The following is a 23905-nucleotide window of genomic DNA, read 5'->3' on the forward strand; positions in this document are numbered from 1 at the left end:
CAAGAGCAGCTGTCTGGAGGTAACAGCCACTGGACTCGGAAAAGAAGAGTTAAGAAAAGCTGACCTCTGAATGAGAAAAATGGTCATGTTCCTTCAGGAAGCGCTAAATATGAATCCTGAAAGGAAAGCTGAAGATGAATCAAGCATCAGCAGTACAGATCACACTGAAAGTGGACCCATAAATCTGGGCGTCCTCTTTGTGCTCATTAGGATGGCTGCGACCAGGAGCAGGGGAGAGTTTCTCCTGAGCAGTTTTCAGAAGCCCCCAGGGCATTCCCAGCAAATTCAGTCCAGGCTGCCCAGCCCAGCCAGCCCCAGGGGGCCAGTAATCAAACCCAGAACTCTGTAAGCCAGGCAGACATTTCAGTCCTTGTAATGAGCTCCCCAACCCAAGAAAGTTGCTGTGAAATACCTAAAAAAAAAGAGGCACAGGTGCTGGGATGGCTCACAGGGCTGGAGCCCATGGCATGTGTGAGGGCTGGGGTTTGTCACCTGCCAACCCCACCTCAGATGTGGCTCTGGCAGTCTGCACCATTAGGCCCAAGTGCCAAGCTTCAGCCAGAGCACTGCTTGGGAGTCCCCAACCACCACCAAAGAAAGAACAGATCTGACAGACCACTGAGTACAATACCCACTTATTATTCACTTGGTAATGCCAAAAACAAGTATCAAAATCAAGAGTTTGTAATTTTCATTTATTAGTTATCAATCCATCTTTTACTTAAAATTTTAATTATTTTATTAAACAGAGAAATATGAAGTTATCTATAGTGGATCCAAAAGAATCAAGTTCAAAATATTAACATTATATATAAAAAAAGTTGTGATCTTGTGGATATGTGCTAAAGAAAATTATGTAAGGCCTTAAGTAATTCTAGATCCATTCTAGATAAAGACTAGAATTTAGTTTTATAAACTGCCTATTTATGATATACACTTTTTCATATTTCATTTTTAAGCTGCCTGAACAAACATTTAAATGTAATTAATAAATAAAATTAATTCATAATCCCAATTCTTAAAACTCCTAATAAAACTCATTTATAGCCCAGAGGGTTTTTCCAGCCTTGGGCAGAATTTTAAAAACTCTGAACTATGTTTTCTCTCCTCTAAGATTTTGGATCTCCCAAACTCCTAAGAAGATACTACTGGTCCTGAGTTTGTGACCAAGGACAGGGTTCTTAAGTGGTATTGATCAAACTGGACCAGAGGTGGGTCGGATGCAGAGTCTCATATCCAGGTCTGTCCATCACTGGCGCTCTTAGGGCTCCTGGCCAGCTTTCCCCTATCCTGCTCCCCCCCAACACCAGGCAGAAGCAAGACTTTCTCATGATGCCCTTAGAACAGGGCTTTCCATGTTTCCCTGCCACAGACTCTGCCTAGCTCGCAAGCCACAGCTCTAGGTCCCTATGGTGTAGAACAAAGCACTCAGGCTTCAAGGGGGGTGTCAGACAAAGGCCATTAGGCAGGAACTGACAGGACTTTTGTCACTCTTCATGGGATGTGCTCATAATTTACCTGCAGAGCTTAGCAATAAAAGCATGGGAGGCTTTTTCCTTATCTGGGCCCCTTGCTTTGGGGAATTTGAGAGTTATAATTAGAGCTGACATCACAGTTTGGCAGCTCTGGCAAACCTTGCATTCCTATCCACTTCTGTAATTAAAATGATTTCAATCTCTTCCTATTTTACTCTCTATGGATTTATGGGATGCTAACATCTTTCTCCCAGCTCCACTCCCTATTCTCTTACTTCTTATTCAAGTTCTTGCAATGTTAAGGTATCGAGTTACTCAGAGAATTTGAATCAAATGTCTGTGTTGCTACTGGGTAAGAATCTTAGGGGAGTAAACTTCTTTGTAAATTCTTTCTTGTAAATCTCTGAAGTCCAGAGCTGACTGGAAAGAAGGGTTCTTTCCAAGCATAGTATCAGGTTTTCCCACGAGAATTTCTTTCTCTCTTCTGCTTAGTGGTATTTCACACTACATAAATGCTCAAAAATGATCAAAAGGACAGATTTTTAAGACTTTAAGTTTAATACTATTGGTCTATTCCGCATCACTGAGCTTTGGACCAGGGCCAATTCATCTCATACCCTAATGATTTTATCTTTCCAAAGAAGTGTCTCCTGAAGATCAAACACCTCTTTTGTCATGTTGTCTACTTTTTGCTGCATGCGCTGATTTTCCTGGAGAAGAAGAGGGGGAGAGAAGTAATAAAAGAGCAAAAAGAAAAAAAGAGCATTCACAAGGGTTGAAAAACAGAACAAAAATAAAACTGATAAAGTAGCTTAACACAGGGGGCAAGTCTGTGATGAACAAGAGAAGCCAGTGTGACTGCGTCGAGGAAAGATGCCCTCCAGAGCCTCAGCCCCACAGCAGTGAGCAAGGAAACTGGAAATGGCTTCCAACCGCAGCTACACCGCGAAACTCAGCGGGGGTTTCAGTGTAGACATAGCTCCATGGGTGTGCCTGCACCTCTTTGATAAAGAAGGTCTTTTTCCCAAACATGGGAAACATTTTCTGGAAGAAATGTTTCACTGGAAACATTTCTAAAGAACAAAATTCTTATTTGCTTATTAATCAAATGATCCCTGTCATAAAGAAGCAGTAGTTTAAAAAATTTAAAGTAGAACTAAGACCATGCAAGAGTATGTCAGCATAATCATTTTGAACCCATTAGGACCCATTGGAGCAAGAATATCACAACCATAAACAGTGGTATCAGTCTGGAGGAAAACTAGAACTTGACATTTGGCAAGTCCAAGACAATTTTTCTATTTAGACTGTAATGATTACTTTGATACCTTCTTTAAAGATTTCCTTTAATGCCTTATTGATAAAATGTCACCTACCTTTCTGACTCATATATCAACTACTTTATCATGTGATCATCAATTTTAAACATCAAAAAGTAATTCTTTTATTACTTTCAAAGTTCATCAGTTATAAAATTAGATATTAACATCTAACAAATATTAATTCAAAACATAAAAAAGGATAAGATTTTGAGTTTAAGTAATCCAGCATCATGGGCTTTTTTCTTTTTTTTTTGCTTTTTGAGTAGACTGGTGAGGCACAGAGATTAATGCTGGTTCATGCACTCAGGAATTACTCCTGTCAGTGCTCGGGGGACCATATAGGATACTAGGAATTGAACCCGGGTCGGCCATGTGCAAGGCAAATGCCCTACCCGCTGTGCTATCACGCCAGTCCAGCATCATGGGCTTTTAAAGAAACTGCTATAACAAATCATAGCAGCTTAGCATTATAATTTTCCTGAAATGCAATTATGAAAAATATGAGAACACTCAGTCAACTTCAGCTATTGATTTTTAAAGGCAACTCTGAAAAAAATTATCTTCCTGAAAACATTAAATGGGGAAAATATATATTTTAATTAGGAAAACAGAAGAAGTAGTGGCATGAAACACAGAACAAAAAGAGGAATTCATATTATTCTTAAAACATCAGCTGGATATGAGAGCTTGGATAGTAAGCTTCTTGCTGTATATGGATAAACTAAGACCATGAGCTTTATATGCTATCTGATACACTTGAAAAGGTATCTGTATCTGCATTTAGAATTCATAAAACCTAAATATGTTCAGAAGACTATGTTCTATTCAGTCTTAAGAGTGATGCAAAGTAATACAAATTCACAAAGAAAAGCAATAAATCCTTATTCTCTATTTAAATCATTAGAGACTCACTTAAGTGAGCCAAGACATAGGGGAAGAGAAAAAGATGGAGAGGTAAAGAAAGAAGTCTGAGCAACCTGGCTGTGGTTGAGTACGGGTGGCCAGTGAGGCACTGCGGCGGATCCGAAAGACCTGGTTTCCCACTATCACTCAAACGTCATTAATACTAAGGTGTCATTTAGACACTCTTGATAACCACACCAAGAGTGGGCAGGATCCTTGCCATATCACCCTCCAATTTAACTCCCCACATTTTTTTTTAAGAAAAAGATAACCTTAAGAGGAAAAGTCACATTGAAAAAGAAAAGTTAAGCAGAAATAAAAATGAGGCAATGGGTGCAAAAGAATGCTAAACTCTTTTGAAGCATCCGTGGTGAACTGCACAGCGCCCCACCCGCAGATGTTCCAACTGTCTGGCAACTCCTGCATCAGCAGGCGGGTGAGCCTCAGCAGGCATACTCGCCAGCCTTTGCCGTGGTGCTGAGGATCTTATTTAGCCACCTCAGAAACAAATCTGAGTGAAGAGCACATGTCTTTATCCACCAAGAATCATGTCTCAAAAGATAGCAAACACTGTATTCCAAGGAACAATACTACTCTGTAGCTTTTCCTTTTGTCCATTTTCTTCCTTCTTTCTCTCTTTCTTTTCCCCTCTGGCTTCTGGGCCACACCCGGTGATGCTCAGGGTTTACCCCTGGCTCTTCATTCAGGAATTACTCCTGGCATTACTCGGGGGACCATACGGGATGACAGGCATCAAACCCAGGTCGGCTTCATGCCAGGTAAACACCTTACCAGCTGAACTATCGCTCTGGCCCCTTTTGCCCATTTTCTAAAATATCTTTAGAAAATGACAGGACTATAAGCCAAAAATACAAAAGCTTCTGCTATTAAAAGGAGGGATACACAAAGGGTTTGTTGAGGGAATTTTGTGATCTCTACTTCACAGTTATGTCAAATGTGGAAAGACAAGAAAACTTTTTGTGGCTCTTTAACTCCTTTCCTTCCTAACACACCTTCATCCAACTCAAGCAATTTATTTTCCAAAATAATTTCCAATTTGTCTACATACCTCAATGAGTTCATCTCTTTGTCGAAGACCTTCTTTAAGTTCATCCATCTTGTGCTGAAGCACACTACACATATGTTTCTGCCTCTCTAATTCCTGTCATTGAACAAATAGTTAAAATTAGTTAACAAATAATGTACAAGACAAATGTGAATGCTGAAAATACAAAAACACAGATGCAGAGTATGAATGTCGGACATGTACCTGAACTGTCAGTGAACAGTAACTTAAAAAAAATTGTTTCCTGGGGCTGGAGCAATAGCACAGAAGGTAGGGTGTTTGCCTTGCATGCAGCCAACCCGGGTTCAATCCCCAGCATCCCATATGGTCCCCCAAGCACTGCCAGGTATGCATCGCTGGGTATGACCAAAAACAAAAACCAAAAAAATGTTTCCTATGGAAAGGTTCAGAAGTTTTTAAATTTACATCTCACAGCATTTTATATGTATTACTCTATGATAAAATTACAGTAAGATGTCTTGATAAAGTAAGAAAGGTGCAAGCCTTGTACGCTTGACCCTGAGTTGAGCCCTGGCATCTTATGCCCCCATCTCGTACCACTGGGTATGACTCTGATAGCCCCCAACAACAACTGGGCCTGAGCTCAGATGCCACCAGTCACACTGTACCAGGATGTTTCACTAGGAGTGGTCCTCAGGATCCCAAGCAGTACTGGAAGCCCTCCCCCCCACAGATAAATAATAAAACTGATATAAAATTTCATAATATAATCTTCATAATATAAATCTGGAGAAGATATGAAAAACCCAATACGAAAAAGTGAAACAAAAAATACAATGTAATACATAAACTTTCAAGATATATCTAATAGCTATGTGAGAACACTGTATAAAACACTCACAGGGGCTGGAGAGATTGTACACTTGGGGAGGGCTCTTGCCTTGCGCAGGGTCAATGTGGGTTTGATCTCTCACATTCCACATGGCCCTCCTGAAGCACCACCATGAGTGATCCTCAGTGTAGCGTCAAAAATAAGCCCTGGACACTGCTAAGTGTGGCCCCCAAACCAGAAAAGGGTGGGGAAAGAGGAATGAAGTACTACTGGTATGCCCACCATTTACTCAGCCAAGTCAAAGAAGCTCATCACCAAACATAGAAATAAAATAAAATAAAATAAATCAAACATTAGTAACTCCATTGAATAAAAATCTAAAGCAGGAAATTTCATACAGACAGAAAATAGATTAGAAGAGAGCTAAAGGGCAGTTTGTTTATAATATGATAAAAATATTCTGATCAAAAATTAGATCAGCTGAAAGTTTCTTTTTTAGTTTTTAGTAATATATCTGGTGTTTATTACTACACTGGTGTTAGGGTATTATAGGTTTGAGAAAACTGTTGGTGTTAGGGTATTATAGGTTTGAGAAAACTGTTGGGGCCAGAGAAATAATACAGTGAGTAAAGCACTTGTTTTACATGCAGCTGACCCGAGTGAGGTCCCTAAATCACTAAATAAATTTCCTTATGTTTTGTCTGTTTGGGATTTCTACCTCCTCCTGATCAAGATTCAGGATTGTGTACAATTCTAAAATTGCATCCATTTCTTCACTTAGTGGAACAATGCTCACAGAAACTTATCATCATCTGTACATCTGAAGTATCTGTTATAATTTCTCTCCTTTCATCTCACCCAGGCACAAGCACATCTCATACACTTGTGTGTACACACTCTCAAATAGAGTAAATCTGTCATTTTCTAGTCCCTATCTCCAAACTGCTGTCTGAATGAGTGGTAACGATTTCTCTCCAATTACTTAGAAACTGGGTTCTCTTGAACCACTTAAAAGTTCACAGGAAGGAAGGGAAACGTATCACTGAAGTCTCTGGAGCTCTTTGGAATTTCAACCAGTTGTAACAGGAAGAAATAACTCACTATAACTGTCCCAATTAAGAGGCAGAAAATAAAGATAAAAGTTGTGTTCTATTTTCAGAATCTAAGAGAGCATAAGAATTTCCTTATGCAAATAAAAATTTTAATTGCACTGTAGCACTGTTGTCCCATTGTTCTTCGATTTGCTTGAACGGGCACCAGTAACATCTCCATTGTTTGACTTCTTGTTACTGTTTTTGGCATATCAAATATGCCATGGGTAGCTTGCCAGGCTCTGCCATGTGGGCAGGATACTCTTGGTAGCTTGCCGGGCTCTCTGAGAGGGATGGAGAAATCGAACCTGGGTTAGCTGCGTGCAAGGCAAATGCCCTACCTGCTGTGCTATCGCTCCAGTCCAAAAGAAATTTTAATTTTAATTATAAGGGAAAATATTTATATTCTGGCATATTTTTGGGCCACCTAGATATAACTGAGACCTCACTCCTGGTATGCTGCAATTCATCAACCCAATACTATAAAAGACATGATATAAGATAAACAATTACCTTTGATTTTTCTTCATTTTCTCTATAAAATTCTGCCATCTGTTCCTCCTGTTCTTCAATCACATCCTTGAGGGTATCTACCTGGTAGATCAAATTGTTCTTCTCATTGTCTAACTGTGCATTGGAAACCATGGCTTTCTTGTACTTTTCTTCAACTTCAAATAAAGATTCCTAAATGAAAGTCAAATTCATCAGACTGATTGCTAAAATACGTTCATTGCATATATGTATCCTGGGAGGAGATTATAACACTGGCACAGTAAAACACAAAGAAGCATTTTTTTTTTTTTTTTTTTGCGAAAGAGAAGCAGCTTGAGGAAATCTTTGCTTAGTAACATGCACCCCCAAAAACAACAAACAAACAAACAAAAAAACCCGCGGGACAAATAAGCCAATGCCATTATAAAATCCATAAGATTACTATTATCCGAGGAAACAAAAGTAAGCAGCAATGCAACACAACTGCTATAAGAGGAGAAGGTACACAGACAACTCTATTTGCAAGAGACTTAAAGAATCATGCTTTTTTAAGAATGTGACTCTTGGACCAGTGTAGTAATACAGTGGGTAGGATATTTGCCCTGCATGCAGCTGGTACAGGTTTGATCCACAGCACACATAAGGCCCTCGGAGCACTACCAGGAGTGACCCCTAAGAGAGAGTCAGAGGTAGGCCCTGAGCACCACCAAAAGTAGTCCTAGACAAAAGCTACTCTCGTTTTTTAACAAGCTTTTTCATAATAGAGCACAGCCTATCTACAAGAAAATTTCACATCCACTTGAACTTTCCTACTTCTTGCGTGCCTGTTTTCAGTACTTTACTGTGATGCAAAAAATTACAAATGGATGTGTTGTCCTAGTAATTATTTGAATTTTAGCCCATTTTTGCAATAGGCAATATAAAAATTGCTTTAAGACAAATGCCTGAAATGTTATTTGCTTCAAAGTTTCTGCCTAAAATGCACTGTAGCACTGTCATCCTGTTGTTCATCGATTTGCTAGAGTGGGCACCAGTAACGTCTCCATTGTGAGACTTCTTTTTACTGTTTTTGACATATCGAATACTCCACTGGTAGTTTGCCAGGCTCTGCTGTGCGGGCGGGATACTCTTGGTAGCTTGCCGGAGTCTCCGAGAGGGACGAAGGAATTGAACCTTGTCGGCAAACACCCTACCCACTATGCTATCGCTCCAGTCCCCTGCCTAAAATAGTAACTAAATATCCAAAAATTGATATATTTCTACTACCTATTGACATTTTTAAGCCAAAAAAGAAAAACTTATTAGCAATCACTTCTGTAAATGTTAAAGATATAAATATAAATGTCTGAAAAACTAGATCAACAAATAAAACTAGCAATCCAGAACCCTTAAATTATCCACAATCAACTGATTTAAGGGAGTGAAGGGGAGCAGGTGCTAGGGTGCTCAGAAGCCATTCCCAGTGGTGCTCAGTATATTTTTGGTTTCTGGGAATTGAACCTAGGCCTTTGGCAGGCAATGCATGCACTCCAGTCCTTTAACTCTTCTTCCCAATCAATTGATTTGTGATAGTGCTGCCAGGCAACTCAACGGGGTGAGAATAATTTTTCAAGCATGGTGCCAGGACAGGTGGCCATGCAAAGAAATGAAATTGAACTTGTATTTCTCACCATATAAAAACAAAAAACACCAAAATCCAAAAACAAACAAAAAGAAAACCTGCCTCAAAATGTGTCAAAAGGTCTAAGTGTAAGAGTCAAACTTATTTTTTTAAAAAGAGAAAAAAATTAAACTATAAAATTCTCCAATGAAAATACAGAAGTAAATTTTGTACACATAGGAAATGTCTTTGTAAATTTTGCAGACACAGGACATGTTTTTGTTTTGATTTTGGTATGATACTATGCTATCAAAGAAAGAACAGACCATCAAATTCAAAAACGTTTGGGAAGCAGAGATAGTACACTGAGTAAATCACTGGTCTTGCACACAGCTGACCCAGTTTCAAAACCACATGTGGTCGTTTGAACCCTACCAGGAGTGACCCCTCAGTGCAGAGCCAAGAGTAAGCTCTGAAAAAATCCAGGAGTGGCCCAAAAACATTTTTTTTTAAACTGGAAACTCTTATAAATAATACCATCAAAAAAGTGAAAACAGGACCAGAGAGTGAATCCCTGGCACTACGAGAGGCCATTCCTTATCACAGTCAGGAATAGCCCCCGAGTACCACTGGCTGTGGCCCAAACCCTACCTCCCCACATGGAAAAAATGGAAAAAGATCTCATAAAACAATGGGAGAAAATATTCTAAAATCTTATTTCTTTTTTGCTTTTTTTATTTTTGGGTCACACCCAGCGATGCACAGGGGTTACTCCTGGCTCTTCTCAGGAATTACTAGTGGCGGTGCTCAGGGGACCATATGGGATGCTAGGATTCGAACACGGGTCGGCCGCGTGCAAGGCAAATGCCCTACCCGCTGTGCTATTGCTCCAGCCCCTAAAATCTTATTTCTAATAAGGGATTATATCTAGAATATAGAGAAAACTTCTGTAATAGTTTAAAGAGAAAAAAAAAAAAAGGTCATTCCTGAGAGCAGAGTTAAAAAAGGAAAAAAAAGGTAAATGGCCCCAAAAGTAAAAACAAAAAAACAAAAGATATATGGGAGGGGGAGGGGATTTTTTAAATAAGGTCTATAATTCAATTTTAAAACAAGCATGGGTTTCGGGGGCTGGAGCAATAGCACAGCGAGTAGGGCGTTTGCCTTGCACAGGGCCGACCCAGGTTCGATTCCCAGCACCCCAGATGGTCCCGTGAGCACCGCCAGGGGTAATTCCTGAGTGCAGAGCCAGGAATAACCCCTGTGCATCTCCGGGTGTGACCCAAAAAGCAAAAAAAATAAAAATAAAACAAGCAAGGGTTTCAATATAATTTTTCCAAAGGGAAAATTGACAAATAGTCAACAAAAAACATATTCAACATCATTAGTAATTTGTGAAATGAGCATCAAAATCATAGTGGTCATAGTGAGATAACATTTCAGAGCCACTAGGATGTGGATCCACTATAACCCAGCATTCATAGAAAGTCACCAAAAAGCAAAGAACAAGGTAAGTGCTGTTGAGGTTCTGGGGAAACTAGGAGCCTTATACACGGCTGACATAAATGTGACATGGGACAGTTATTTTGCAAAAGATGTTGTCAGCCCCTCAAAATTACCACAGGACCCAGCAATTCTGTTTCTAAGTATCCACCCAAGAGAAATAAAAGGATGCCACACAGAAACATGTATATAAAAATCCACAACAGCATTAGTCATAAAAGTCAAAAATGGGAAGCAATCCAAGTGTTTGTAAACTGATAAAATAAATAAATCTGGTAAATCCATGTGTTTGAGCACTACTTTGTCATTTAAAAATTGTATACATATACAAACAAATAAATGTTGCAATCTGGATAAATCTTAAAACACTATGCTAATTTAAAAAGTCAATCACAAGAGAAAATTGTATGATTCTATTTATATACGTGAACGTCCAAAACAGGCAAATTTATAGAGACTGAAAACAGATTAGTGGTAACTCAGGCTGGGTGTGGAAAGACTGATTATGATTCAGAATGGGGTGCTTTTTGGGGATAAAGAAAACATTCCAAAGTCAGGTTGTGATGATGGCTATACAATTCTGTGACCATGCTGAAAACCACTGAATTGCACCCTTTAAGTGGAAAAATTTTTAACATGTATTTATATGTCAATACATAGACATACACTTAATAATGCTTCACAAACCAAAAGTGAGTTGATAGGAAACACTTACATGGGTATTGAGAACAAAAATAAAGAATTCAATAAAATAATTAAAAACAAATCAATAATTTATAAGGTAAATAAATTAAAAATAAACTAATAAATAAAATTAAAAAATAAAAATAAAACAATGTCATTTATAAGAAAGGTATAAATGTAGTAAATATCTTAATTGAATACAACATTTATAATAATTCTGATCCATTGTAGAGGATAGCAGCATTAAATAACTTCTCCTTATGATTCAGACCTACATCAAACATGGCATAGTGGGGCTGGAGAGAGAAGACAGCATGCAGGCTGACCTGGGTTTAATACCTGGTACACATATGGCTCCCTGGGCACAGTCAGGATTGAACCCTAAGCAGAGCCAGGAGTAAGCCTGGAGCCCTTCTGAGTGTAGCCCCCAAACCAAAAAACTTGAAGGGAAAAAAAAGCCTATTTGCTCAAAGATATGAATGTAAGATATTTTCAGTCAGAAAGTGTCATGGTCATTTAAAAGTATTTAACATACCTTACACAGTGATACCTACAGGGAATCGGTTTTATGATTCTAAGACTGATTTTCAAAGTGCTGGTTTTGATGGCACTGCCTAGAAACTGGACAAAATGGCATATTTCAGCTCCATCCCAGGATTGCTGAAGCAGAGAAGCTGGGAATAGGGTCCAACAATCTTTTTGGTGATTCTGGTTGGAAAGTAGAGTGGGGAGAGCACCCCAAATACAGACAAAACTGAGTATAAGCTTTTTTATTGATGCTACTGTTTTAGAGTCACACCTAGTGATGCTTGGGGAAATACTCCTGATTCAGTGTTAAAAAGTTTCTTCCAGCAGTATTTGGGGGACTGTGAGGCGACAGATCGAAACTGGGGAGCCAGCATGAAGAATATGCAATCCCTTCCTCTAAGTGACCTGGCTAGCCTGAGAAAATTTTCTTGAGCAATAATCAGCATCGTTTTAAAATAGACTATAGATATAGCACAGAGCATGACTCATCAGATCATTTCTTAATGACCTTTTCTTCCACTCAAAATAATTACTTCTAAGATGTAATCTGAAATCAAATTCAAGTATGCACTAACCACAAATTAAGAAAAGTGCTATCGGCATCTTTCCCCACGCTGGGGAAGAGGCCCACGATCCTGCCTGAGATGAGTGCTTTCCTACCTCAATGAAACATTTCCTAATGCTGGTTAAGTGACCCGAGGCTCTGCCTGAGACGTGCATTTTCTTTGCAGCATGGATTCTCCATCTTGGGAATTTACTCCACTAGGACATGTACTTGATTATACCCGAGGAGAAGCCCGAGTCTCTCCTGAGAATAAAACTTTTGTACCCCTTATTTCCCAATAAAACTTATTAAGAACAATAGTACAGCAGACAGGGTATTTGCCATTTATGTGGCCAACCCCGGTTCGATCCCTGACACCCCATATGGTTCCATAAATCCGCCAGGAGTGATTCCTGACTGCAGAGCAGGAGTATGTCATGATACAGCTGAGTGTGGTCCAAAAAAGAAACAAACAAAACAGTGATGTTATTTGGTTCAAAGTCTTAAACTTCATCTGTTCCTTCCTATCCTTCAAAGGATACAATAATTTGTAACTTAAAAGATTTTTTAAAAAAATGCTTCCAGTAAAACAGAAAGCAACTAGGAAGGATCCTGAAACACTTGACTCATGTCTGTAGCTATGTTGTACAGGAAACTGTAAAACGAGTATACTTATTGAATGTGCTGATTTTCTTCCCTTGAATCAAGAGCCTTCCAAAAGTCAACCTTTAAAATTCCCCAATGCAGGGTACATCCTGAAGATGAGGCAGTAAACTCACAAGGCAGGGCACGAGGTACCTGACTGCACTTCCCATGAAGTGCACACAGCCAACTTCACACTAGCCTTCCCTGCAGTGCCTGGCTGCCTGTGGGGGCAGAGTGCTAACTGTAAGCTCCTGGGGAACCACAAGCACCTTCGTGAAGTTTATGGCTGTTACCTGGGCTTTGCAACCCATGCTGAGGAAGCTGATGAAAGCCTTGTGCCTTAGGCTCGTGTTCTGTACTGCAAGCATTTTCTAACTCTCCTTCCTGAATGCCTTGCTTGTGTTTCCTTAGAAGCCTGGTATATTACTTCTATTTCAAATGCATGCCACACAATAAAAAAAAACCTTTCAGTTCACTCATATTAATCTTCATACTAATTATAATATAAAATATTACAAGCATATTATAAACAACATAATAAATACTATTATATACTAGGTTTCACAATAAAACAAATTTTATACTAATTTCTTTTTAAACATGGGAAAGAGCAAACCAAATGGCACATATAACCAAAATGTCTACCTTATATGAACATAAACTGAAAACTGGTAGCCTGGCTGGGAAGACAACTCAAAGGGCAAGTGTGTATGGGGTTTGCCTGCTAGGAGCCTGGGTTCAGGCCAGTATCAAATCATCCCCTGTGTATTACTGGGAGCAACCCGTGAAAACCATGTTAGAGTAGCCCTTGAGTACTGGGTCCTAAACCTGAAAATAAAAAGTCCTTAGAATATTTTTTAGCTGTTTGCTCAGTTCGCCACCTTATGATTAAGATACGAAAGAAATGCAGGTAATATACTTGGTTTAAAAATTGGAAGATGAGACCAGAGAGATGTACAGGGGTAAGGTGCTAGCCTTGCACACAGCCAGCAGTCCAACTGCCATCAGCACACAGTCCCCTGAGTACTGCCAGGAGTTACCCCGAGCACAGAGCCAGGAATAAGCCCTGAGCACCACTGGTTGTAGCTCCCCACCAAATAATAATAAACAAAAACAAAAGATGTAAGGTATATATTTTGTTCCCAAAACTAAACTTTTAAACACAAAGACCAACAACTGCCTTTCCTGTGCCACAGATGAATGCCAGGTTAAGTACATGCTTGAAGACAGATGCTGTTAGTAGAGCTATGTGCAGTGAAACCACGTGACCCACACGCCTGCAGACAGAGAACATGCGTGGGCTGCAGAGTAAGCCCTGATACCTTCAGTTCTTTCAGTCCCTGCATGTATCTCCCTTCTACATCCTGTATCTGGTCCTTAAGTTCATAGATATCCTGCAGGACATAGGAATGAACCATTGCATAAAACCATGTAGAAACATCACAAGTGTCAAAGGATAAAGTGAAATGTGAAAATTTTTTTTCAATAATCCAAACCAAAAGGAGAAATAAAAGTTTACAAATAGAACTCTCTCCAAATCACTGAAGGGGGCAAACAACTCAGTAAGACAGTGGGGCTGGAAAAAGCCTAGAGTTCATCTAAATAGTTACATTATTTGGTATTAGTTCCTGTGGAAACATTATTAGCAAATAGTGCCCTGCTGGATATAAAAATATCTATATAAACTGCAACCTTTTTTTTCGTACAGGTATTGAACCCAGAGCCTCATACATGGAAGGCATGCAGATTTACCAGTGAGTCACATCCCAAGCACTAGATTATAACAATTTTAAAGACATATTTAAAAAATTTTGTAAATCACTCCAATAATTTTAGCATAATTATTTATAATACAGTCACCATAAACAACAAACTTTAATTCGTGAGCAATATTTTTCTAGTGTTACAAATGCATATAACAGAGTTGTCTTTCAGTGACATTATTAACCTCAATTGGAAGAGGACGAAAGTTAAGAAAGGGAAATTAAATATGAACATTTCAAACACAGTATCAGATGAGATGATCTAGTCTGAGGACACCATTTAAATGATGAGAATGGCAAATGCTATTTACTATTCACTGAGGAGAATAGCAAATGCTATTTGTTATTTGCTATTCTCATTTAAATAGTGAGTATGATCATAATCCTTTTAAGAAAAATAAAATGTCAAATTTAAATGGAAAATAAATGTTTGCTCTGTATGACTTCCTGGTGTGTAAGATTCTAGTCTAGATGCTTGATTTAGGTGGGAGGTAACCACCAGGACCCTAAACGCAATTCTGCAATTGCACATGAAATCAATTATCAAACATGGATTATATACATCATTTCTATTATCCTTTCCTGACCTGTTCACTCTTACCTGATAGGTCAGTCTGTCTTTCACTCATTGATTCATTCAGCAGACATTTACCAAAGGCTATTAGGAACCAGGATACAAACATTAAACGGAAAGGGCATCTCCTTACGTGTTGCCCACTTAGAACACAGCACCTAAAGGCAAGAGCTTATCTAACTCAACTTCACACCCTCAGCACTTCAGCCTAAAGAGCTTAACAAACACTGCTGCCTGAATCAGTTCTCTACTGCCTCCACCTCCACCAACACCTCCCTCTCCCATGCCAGCCCACGTTCCAAACTACCAGTGTCACAAGTCACGCTTCTACTACTGCCCTGACCTAAGTTTACTCAGCCGCCACCTGTCCTTAACCTCTCTAGCTACTGTTAGTAGCAGGCAAACCCATTCATCCACGCCTGGAACATTCCTCCCATGCACTCAGGCACTTGGCTAGCTCCGTCAGTTTACAAATTCACTCTACGGATTCAATCCATCCACTGAGACTGTTCATCAACCCCTCCTTTAGTAGAAAATCAGAGCTAGGGAAACAACTTAAAGGTACACGCCTAAGGTGAACAAAGTCCTGAGCGCTCAAGCCCTTGAATCCATGGCGCCCCGAGCAACAGTTACCAGTCCAAGCACTGCCTAGAGAGGCTTCCAGGCTCCTCAGCACTAGAAAGGAGGCATCCCAGTCAATCAAGCACTCACCTACATAGATTTTTTTTTAATCAGCTAGTCTCACTGCCCTAGTTACCATCCCACAGTTGTTGGGTTCTGTAATGCCAACACCTGGAGGCACACCTGACGCCTGTGGTTTGTTCCACCTCCCCGTTTCCAGCATTCTCTTACCCATCACTACTCATCCATCCTCCTATCAGACTGCTGCAGAGATGACCTATTCTCCCAGATTTCTCTCTGAAAATGTCTCCCATTTGGGGGCAGGAGGCTTAGAACTTTATAGCCAAGAGTGATCCCTGAGCACAGGCCCAGGAATACCCCTGAACGCTGCCAGGTGTAGCCCTCCAAACCAAAAACTAACAAAAGAAAGCCTTCCCTTTTAATTTTCTGGTTAATTTTAATTTTTTATTCTTTCTTCAAACCCTGTTTTAGTTCTCCTCTACAAAGCCTCTGGTTTTGATGATGCAGTCTTCTCAACTCCTGCCACAGGCCTGCTCTTGCTCCCACCATACAAAATCACTACCACCTCGTTTCACTGATCTGTATGTTTATCTGCCCTATGAAACAGTGAACAGTGAAAGCCACATACATATTACTGCCTAAATCTCCTGGGCCACAGCTCAGTCTGCTGAATGAATGGATGCATGAATCTAGTCTTAGCACTGCCTTCCCCCACTTCATACAAACACCCAGGACTATAAAAACTCAAATATGTTTTGAAAGTTACTCTTTCAGGTAAAAATGTTAATAAAGACCAGAGACTGAACTAAAGATTAAATGTGTGCTTCTTGTTATTTATTTTAAATATTCCAATACTTTTATTATCATGAAAAAATAAGTGATAGCTTTATTCTTATAGTCAAATAATACTACTAATAGCTAGGAATAATTCCCAGAGTCTTGTTTCTCATACATCCATATATTTTCCATTTAAAATATGGCTAAATATTTATGAATTATTTTTACATGGATTAAAAAGTATTTTTGGCATTTGTGAATTATCAGAATTCATTCCACTGTCATCAAATTTTCAGGAAAGAAAACAAAGAATAATCAAATAATCTCCTTTCTTGCAGGCTCTGAAATCTCTGAGTTATATTTTTGAACCAGATTAAATGTGTGCTTGTTTTTTTTTAAGAACTCATATTACTATTTGTCTTGTTAAATCACAATAAATGTTAAGCACCAAACTAGAATACTACAAAGCCAAAATATTAAAAAAAAAAAAAAAAAGTAACCCAAAATCTGTGGCTTACCCGCAATTCACTTAATGAAGTATCTGGATCTATTAAACTGCTGGTGTCCCCACTTCCCCGTCTGGATGAGTTTCCACTTAGAGGGGTCGTTGCTGAGGCAGAATTTCGAGATGAAGGCTAGAAAGGGGAGGTGGGGGGCGGAGTCGGAGAGAGAAAAGTCACACTTTAAGCCTTGTTTCTTTGAAATCAGGTATGCTGTAGAAACTAAAACTGGGGCAGGGGAAGGAAAGGTCTAGTATAGATGGGAAGAAAGTCACCAAACACAACCGAAGGGCAATTCAGACTTGGCTCAGAGAAGGGCTCAGGCCGAGAAATCATAACTTCCTTCACTCCAACACTTCACTGGAATCTGGGGGTCACAATAGTTAAGAAGGAAAGAAAATGTGGGAGGTGTCTCATTTTTGTTGTTGTTGGTTTTGGGGCTACAGCTGACTGTGCTCAAGGTTTACTCTTGATTCTCAAGGCTTATTCCTGATTCTCAAGGCTTACTCCTGATTCTGTGCTCAGGGGTCACTCCTGGTGAGACTCGGGCATATGTGATTGCCAGGGACCAAACCCAGGTTGGCTGGGTCAAGGCAAGCACTTTACCCATTATACTCTCTCTCCAGCCCAAGTTGTTTTATTTATCTTTGCTGCACTGTGAACACTCAGCTTAGGCCATAAGATTTAAAACACTGTAGAAATTTATGACTGGTATGCTAATCAGTACACCCCGCACTTTTTGGCATCTGCCACTTTTCTTTAGAATTGTTACCTTTTCAAATACCTTGTAATGAAGAGGGAGATAATATTTGCAGTTTCACATTAACATTTTATAAAAGAATGAATTTATTAGACTGCTCTTCAAGCCACAATCAGTTTAAATGTGAGATGAAACTATTATTAAAATATGTTACAAGGGCCAGGGGGATTGCCCCATAGCTGGAAGGCTGCTTCATGAGCAGAGGGGAGAAGGCAGATGGAATAGAGAAGGGATCACTAAGAAAATGATGGCTGGAGGAACCAGATGGGATGGGAGATGCATGCCGAAAGTAGATAATGGACCAAACATGAGGACCTCTCAGTGTCTGTGCTGCAAGCCATAATGCCCAAAAGTAGAGAGAAAGTATGGGGAATATTGTCTGCCTTAGAGGCAAGGGGAGGGTGGGAAAGTGGGGGTATACCCGGGATATTGGTGGTGGGGAATGTGCACTGGTGGAAGGATGGGTGTTTGATCATTGTGAGATTGTAACCCAAACATGAAAGCTTGTAACTATCTCACGGTGATTCAATAAAATTAAAAAAAAAAAAGTGAAAAAAAAAGAAAAAATTTGTTAGTTCATATTAAGGTATATAGGGTCGGGAGCAATGGTACAATAGGTAGGATGACTGCTTTGCATTAGGCTACCCTAGGTTCAATCCCTACCATCCCATATTCCCATGTGGTTCTCCAAGTACCACAAGGAGTAATACTAGAGTTCAGAATCAGGAGTATCCCTGAGCATTGTTTGGTGAGGCCCTCCCAAAACAATTTTTATATATATATATATACACACACACACATTTATATACATGCACATACATGTATGTACACACACACACACACACACACTTACTTTCTCTCTCTTCCCTTCTATCCCTGCCTCCCACCTGTACCTAGGGAAACACATGAGTGAGGCATGAAGTCTCCTGCTGAACCACATCCCCAGTATAGTTTTTTGTTTCTTTGGTTTTTTTTTTGTTTTTTGAATGAGGATCTGCAGAGGTTCTGGGTGGGGATCACCGGGGTGATACCTCTCCTTCCATGCTCAGGAGGCCATCTGGTGCCAAACTGAGAACTTGGAATCATGTGCATGCTAGACATGCACTCCAGTCCTTAGAGCTATCTCCTGATATTAAGACTCCAAATTACGTGTCTTAATATCATGTTAATTCTTCCTATCAATCAAGCTGAAATATTTTGGCTAAATAAAAATGGGGCCGGACCGATAGCACAGCGGGTAGGGTGTTTGCCTTGCACGCGGCCGACCGGGTTCAATCCCTGGTATCCCATATGGTCCCCTGAGCACCACCAGGAGTAATTCCTGAATGCTAGAGCCAGGAGTAACCCCTGAGCATCACCGAGTGTGAGAAAAAATAAATAAATAAATAAATAAATAAATAAATAAATAAGTAAATAAATAAGTAAAATGTTAATTAAATTTTAATTACTTTGTTAATATGGCGACTAGAACATTTAAAATCCTAATTTATCATATTAGGCTTCTGCTTCACTTCTATTAGAAAGATCTGATCTCTCTCTTTTGGAATGGCATAAAACTAATCTTAGTAAGTCATTTCCCTAAGATGACTTTTTAAAAATACTTCTAGAAGAAAGTTAAAGACTTTTAATACAAGGTAACTTCTAGAAAGGCATTACCTTTGTCCAAAAAATGATTTACCTATAAAGGAAAAAAATCCCCTTCAGTTATGCCACCCCCAACCATAAAGACAGTTCCATTTTCAATGTTTAATGACCTCTTGGGATCGAATTATAGAGGAATGAAACTCAAAAGAGCAGCCAAAAGTAAAAGAGGTGACACTCAAGAAAATATAATGCAGTGTCTTCTCCCTTCCAGTGTTTCACATGATTCAAGCTCAAAGGAATTTAGGGGATACAAGACAGGAAATAGATGAAGAAAGAATGAGTACTTCTATCAGTTCACTGGTAGTGAAATAAAGAATGAAACAGTAGTGACATTTAAGTTTAGTTGGCCTTGATAACTTAAGTCCTTTAGGAACTGATGTACTCACCCTTGTATAATTTTCAGCATACTGTTTGTCAGATTTTTCATCCAACTAGGAAAAAAAAAGATAAAAATTAGGAAAAATGCTTTTTTTAAGGGAACAAAGTGAACATTTGACTTTTCTGAGTTCAACTGACGTCTAAAACCTGAAAGTAAACATACTGAAATGAAAATAAAAGTCGAGACATAGGGCAGATATCATTAAGTTTCATTCTTATCCTAAGGAAGACATGAATAAGCTGTCCTCATTTAAGGTTTAGAATTTTTAGATAGATTTTTTTTTCATGGCTTTAAAATACATTACAAAAAACAAAAACCTATGTGTAAACTTAGGATTTAGCATTGCAAATAATAATAATAACAACAACACCCCCCCCCATATGCACATACATCAGTAGGAAAGTCTGACGAAACCAAAAGCCAAAAGTTATGATCTAAACATTATTAGGATGTGGGACACATAGATAAGACTAGTACACTTAACCAGAAGAGTTCAGACTGGACGAAAACACACAAATGTAACAGCACAAAACTTGCTCTGCAGCAGTAGGATTCAGCTCCTTGGTTTTTTAGAATTAAAAAATAAGCAATATTTCTGGTGATTTTGAGACTTAATTAAGACAAGATCTGGGAGAGATGACTGGGTAAAAGGTATATCTCTTCATTTCCCTCTCAGCCTACAAGAATTTAAAAAATTTTAAAAATTAAAAATAAAAGCAATACATGCATATGTGATGACAAAAAAAAATCAAACAGCACAAAGGGTGTATATACATACTTCTCTTCCTATTCTCAAGAACAAGTTAACCCTCAAGTCTTTAAAGAATTCTAATGGCAGTCCAAATACATTTTGTATCTTTATTTTCACCTTATCAAGCTTTGGAAATTAACACTGGAAATTATTTTTCCATCATGGTATTTGTCATTCTCCAACTACACAATATTTACTAATTTATTTCTTGTGAAACCTTTCTTTAAATTATGTTTTTTCATTATGTTTTCATAACACTAAGATACTAACACCCGATTAATCGAAAGACCAAAATTTATTGTATGACTCATACCCCAAATGTATTCTAGACTTACCTCACTTATTTTAACAGAAGTTTAATATTCTATTATCTGGGCATATCTTAAGTTACTTCTGCTGACAGTCTTCACAATAATTTTAAATACTATGTCAGGGGCTGAAGGCACTTGCCTCGAACACACCCCACCTGGGTTCTATCCCCAGCATCCCTGAGCACTGTCAGGAATGCAGAGTCAGGAGTAACACCTGAGCATCACTAGATGCAATGAAAAAATTAAATTAACAAATAAGAATAATAACTATTTCAAGAAGGGAGGTACCTTTAAAGGTATAATGTGAAACTCTGGCTTAAGAGTTGAGGAAAGAGAAATTAAGGAAGTTATTTTGCCTGAGTATAAATTACTATTAAATGTCAGAGCTGAAACTAAGTATTAATTAATAATGAATATTAATCCCTTGTTTGGATTATGTACCCATGGTTCAATGTATGGATTACCACTGCGGGGAGGAGGAAAAGTCATACAAGGGCATAATTAAATAAAAACATACTCAGAAACAAATTTGTAAACCATTCTTCCTAGATCAATCAAGAGAAGAGATTCCAAAACCTACCTCAGTTAATTATTAAAGCACAATATATTTCTGGCTCCACTCATTTCTCTTCACTCTTATTCATATTTGAAAGTTTTTCTGTTTATGTATATTTTCTGTTAGTAAACACCCTTTATCATAATAATACATCAGTAAGATAAACAGAATAAGCACTTCTACTTCTTACTCTCAAAAAAAATTTATTTTAGTTCATTTGATTTTTTTAAAACCACTTTTAGATTATTTTAAAACAAACAATAGCAATAATTACTAACACTGGCATTAATGCGACAATGTAGTCTTATGCTGCATGTATACTGGTAAAATACACTTCCTAATATGTAATGTACTATCCTTCACATTGAAAGGAATACAGTACCCAATTACTCTTCCCTAACTTGCTGGAGCATCTTTAACACTTTTCTGCAAATGAGTTAAAGAGAAAATCAAGCTGCATTCTTAAACACTCCAAGATCTCTTTGAAATCCTGTCTCATTATTCCCCTTTCATAAAAATGCCCCCCAAGCCCACCCACTTTTTAATAGTCAGTTGGAAAAATCTTACATTTCAGCGGCTGCCTCACTGAACTAGTCCACTGCAAAGGTGATTCTATAGCTCTCACTATCTTGTGAAGGATTCCAATTGTCGCATTCCAAACTGATCATGCGCCAAACCTCAGAGAATGTTAAGGCAGCAAAAAATGCCTACAGCAGCCTTGCTGCAGTTCAGTTATTTTGGATACAGTGACCTGGCCGAGATCTTTACATCTCGGGGCTGGATCGATAGTACAGCATGTAGGGCATTTGCCTTGCACGAGGCCGACCCGGATTCAATTCCCAGCATCCCATATGGTCCCCTGAGCACCTCCAGAAGTGATTCCTGAGTGCAGAGCCAGGAGTCAGACCTGAGCATCACCAGGTGTGACCCAAAAAGCCAGAATCTTTACATCTCATTTCTCAGAACTGTACTACATTATGTGCTGGCTTACACTGAGACAAATAGGTGTAATCTGGTATTGGAAGAAGCCCATGCTCTAAGAGACAAGAATATACCACTGTGCTGCAAGCTGATTTTCATAAAGATAACCCAAAGGGTCTGCCAGATCCTAAAAGACTTACAAACATAATGATATGTAATATGGGGGCAGAGAGGAAAGCCAGGTAAGGCATTTGCCTTGTATATTATCAACCCAGGTTTGATATCTGGCTCCACAAATGGCCCCCGCAACACTGTCAGGAGTGAACCCTGAATCAGGAGTAAGTCCTGGGCAAGGCGGGGTGTGGCAATAAATCACATAAGTAAATGTAATTTATCTCTAAATTATTTAAATATGTATATGTATTTAAAAACACGTAATTTTAAAAAATATATTACGATACAAAACCAGGAAGAGCCATTAAGAGTATACAAACTTCCAGTAGAAGATGAATTTGAGGATCCAATTTCAAACACCATGACAATAGTTAACTTTTTAAAAATGTACACATGAGTAACATAGGAAAAGTGAGTATGCACAACGAAGAAAAATGTTTATAAAATTAAAAACTCAGTTGGGGCTGGAGTGATAGCACAGTGGCTTGCAAGGTGTTTTGCCTTGCACGAGGCCGACCTGGGTTCGATTCCCAGTATCCCATATGGTCCCCTGAGCACCGCCAGGAATAATTCCTGAGTGTATGAGCCAGGAGTAACCCCTGTGCATCTCTGCGTATGACCCAAAAAGAAAAAAAAATTTAAAAATCAGCAAACAAAAGCTATACTTCTATATGGTTATAATCCTATAAAACAGGCAAATCAAACTGTTTTATAGAGAAAATACTGAGGAGAGCACAAAGGGATGGAGCACAGGCTTGGCATAATCAAGGCTCCAAGTTTGATACCCAGAACCACATCGGCCCTGGATTTAGCCCTGATGACCTCCAAGTACCACATTACCAGCCGTAGCACCGAACGACCAAGTTCCAAATCCCTTGTTAATTCTAAAAATATATACTGATTTAACAATGCTATTCAAAAACTTGAAGGAAAAAAAAACAGAAAACAATATGATTCTCCAACTACAGGAGAATAATTTTTACAAACAAATAAACAAAAATGAATGGGCATTCCATTCATAATACTTTAATTATTAACAGTAAAACTGAACTTTAGCATGCAGATCAGGAAAAAAGCAATACAGATGAGGTGCCAGAGAGAGTACAGTGAGTAGGGCATTTGCCTTTCATGTGGCTGACCCTAGTTAAATCCCTGGCATCCCAAATGGGTCCCTGAACACCATCCAGGAGTAATTCCTGAGAGCAGAGTCAGGAGTAACCCCTAAGCATCAACAGGTATGGCCCCCGCAAAAACAACAACAACAAAACAACAATAATAATTTTAAAATAAATTGTTTAAATTTCAAGTAATCATTTTAAATTTTTAAAATTATTTTAATATTTTTAACTTTTAGAATTTAAAAATTTTTAATATAAAAATAATTTTAAAAATTTTAATTTAAAAATAATTTTAAATAATTTTTAAATTTTTAATTATTTTAATTAAGAGCACTTATCTTCCTGTCTCTGGGCACCATTTAAGAGCATTAACAGCCATGATCCAGACTCAC

The 23905-nt window shown here is 38.6% G+C and overlaps 1 protein-coding gene across 11 annotated transcripts in view; it reads right to left on the reverse strand.

Moving 5' to 3' along the window:
* LRRFIP2 (LRR binding FLII interacting protein 2) overlaps nucleotides 1–23905 on the reverse strand; it is a 117954-nt gene that overhangs the window by 20426 nt on the left and 73623 nt on the right. For 4 of the 11 annotated variants that reach the window (XM_055134922.1, XM_055134926.1, XM_055134928.1 and 1 more), the window contains 5 exons: nucleotides 19690–19734; nucleotides 16918–17034; nucleotides 13966–14037; nucleotides 7164–7334; nucleotides 4770–4862 (listed from right to left, as the gene is read on the reverse strand). In XM_055134922.1, the coding sequence (XP_054990897.1) occupies nucleotides 4770–4862; nucleotides 7164–7334; nucleotides 13966–14037; nucleotides 16918–17034; nucleotides 19690–19734 (498 nt within the window). Of the gene's footprint in view, nucleotides 1–2092; nucleotides 2186–4769; nucleotides 4863–7163; nucleotides 7335–13965; nucleotides 14038–16917; nucleotides 17035–19689; nucleotides 19735–23905 lie in introns of all 11 variants that reach the window. The other 7 variants (XM_055134929.1, XM_055134932.1, XM_055134930.1 and 4 more) reach the window with 3 other exon arrangements.

The sequence above is a fragment of the Sorex araneus genome, chromosome 4 (genome assembly GCF_027595985.1).
Source record: "Sorex araneus isolate mSorAra2 chromosome 4, mSorAra2.pri, whole genome shotgun sequence".
Taxonomy (NCBI): Eukaryota; Metazoa; Chordata; class Mammalia; order Eulipotyphla; family Soricidae; genus Sorex; species Sorex araneus.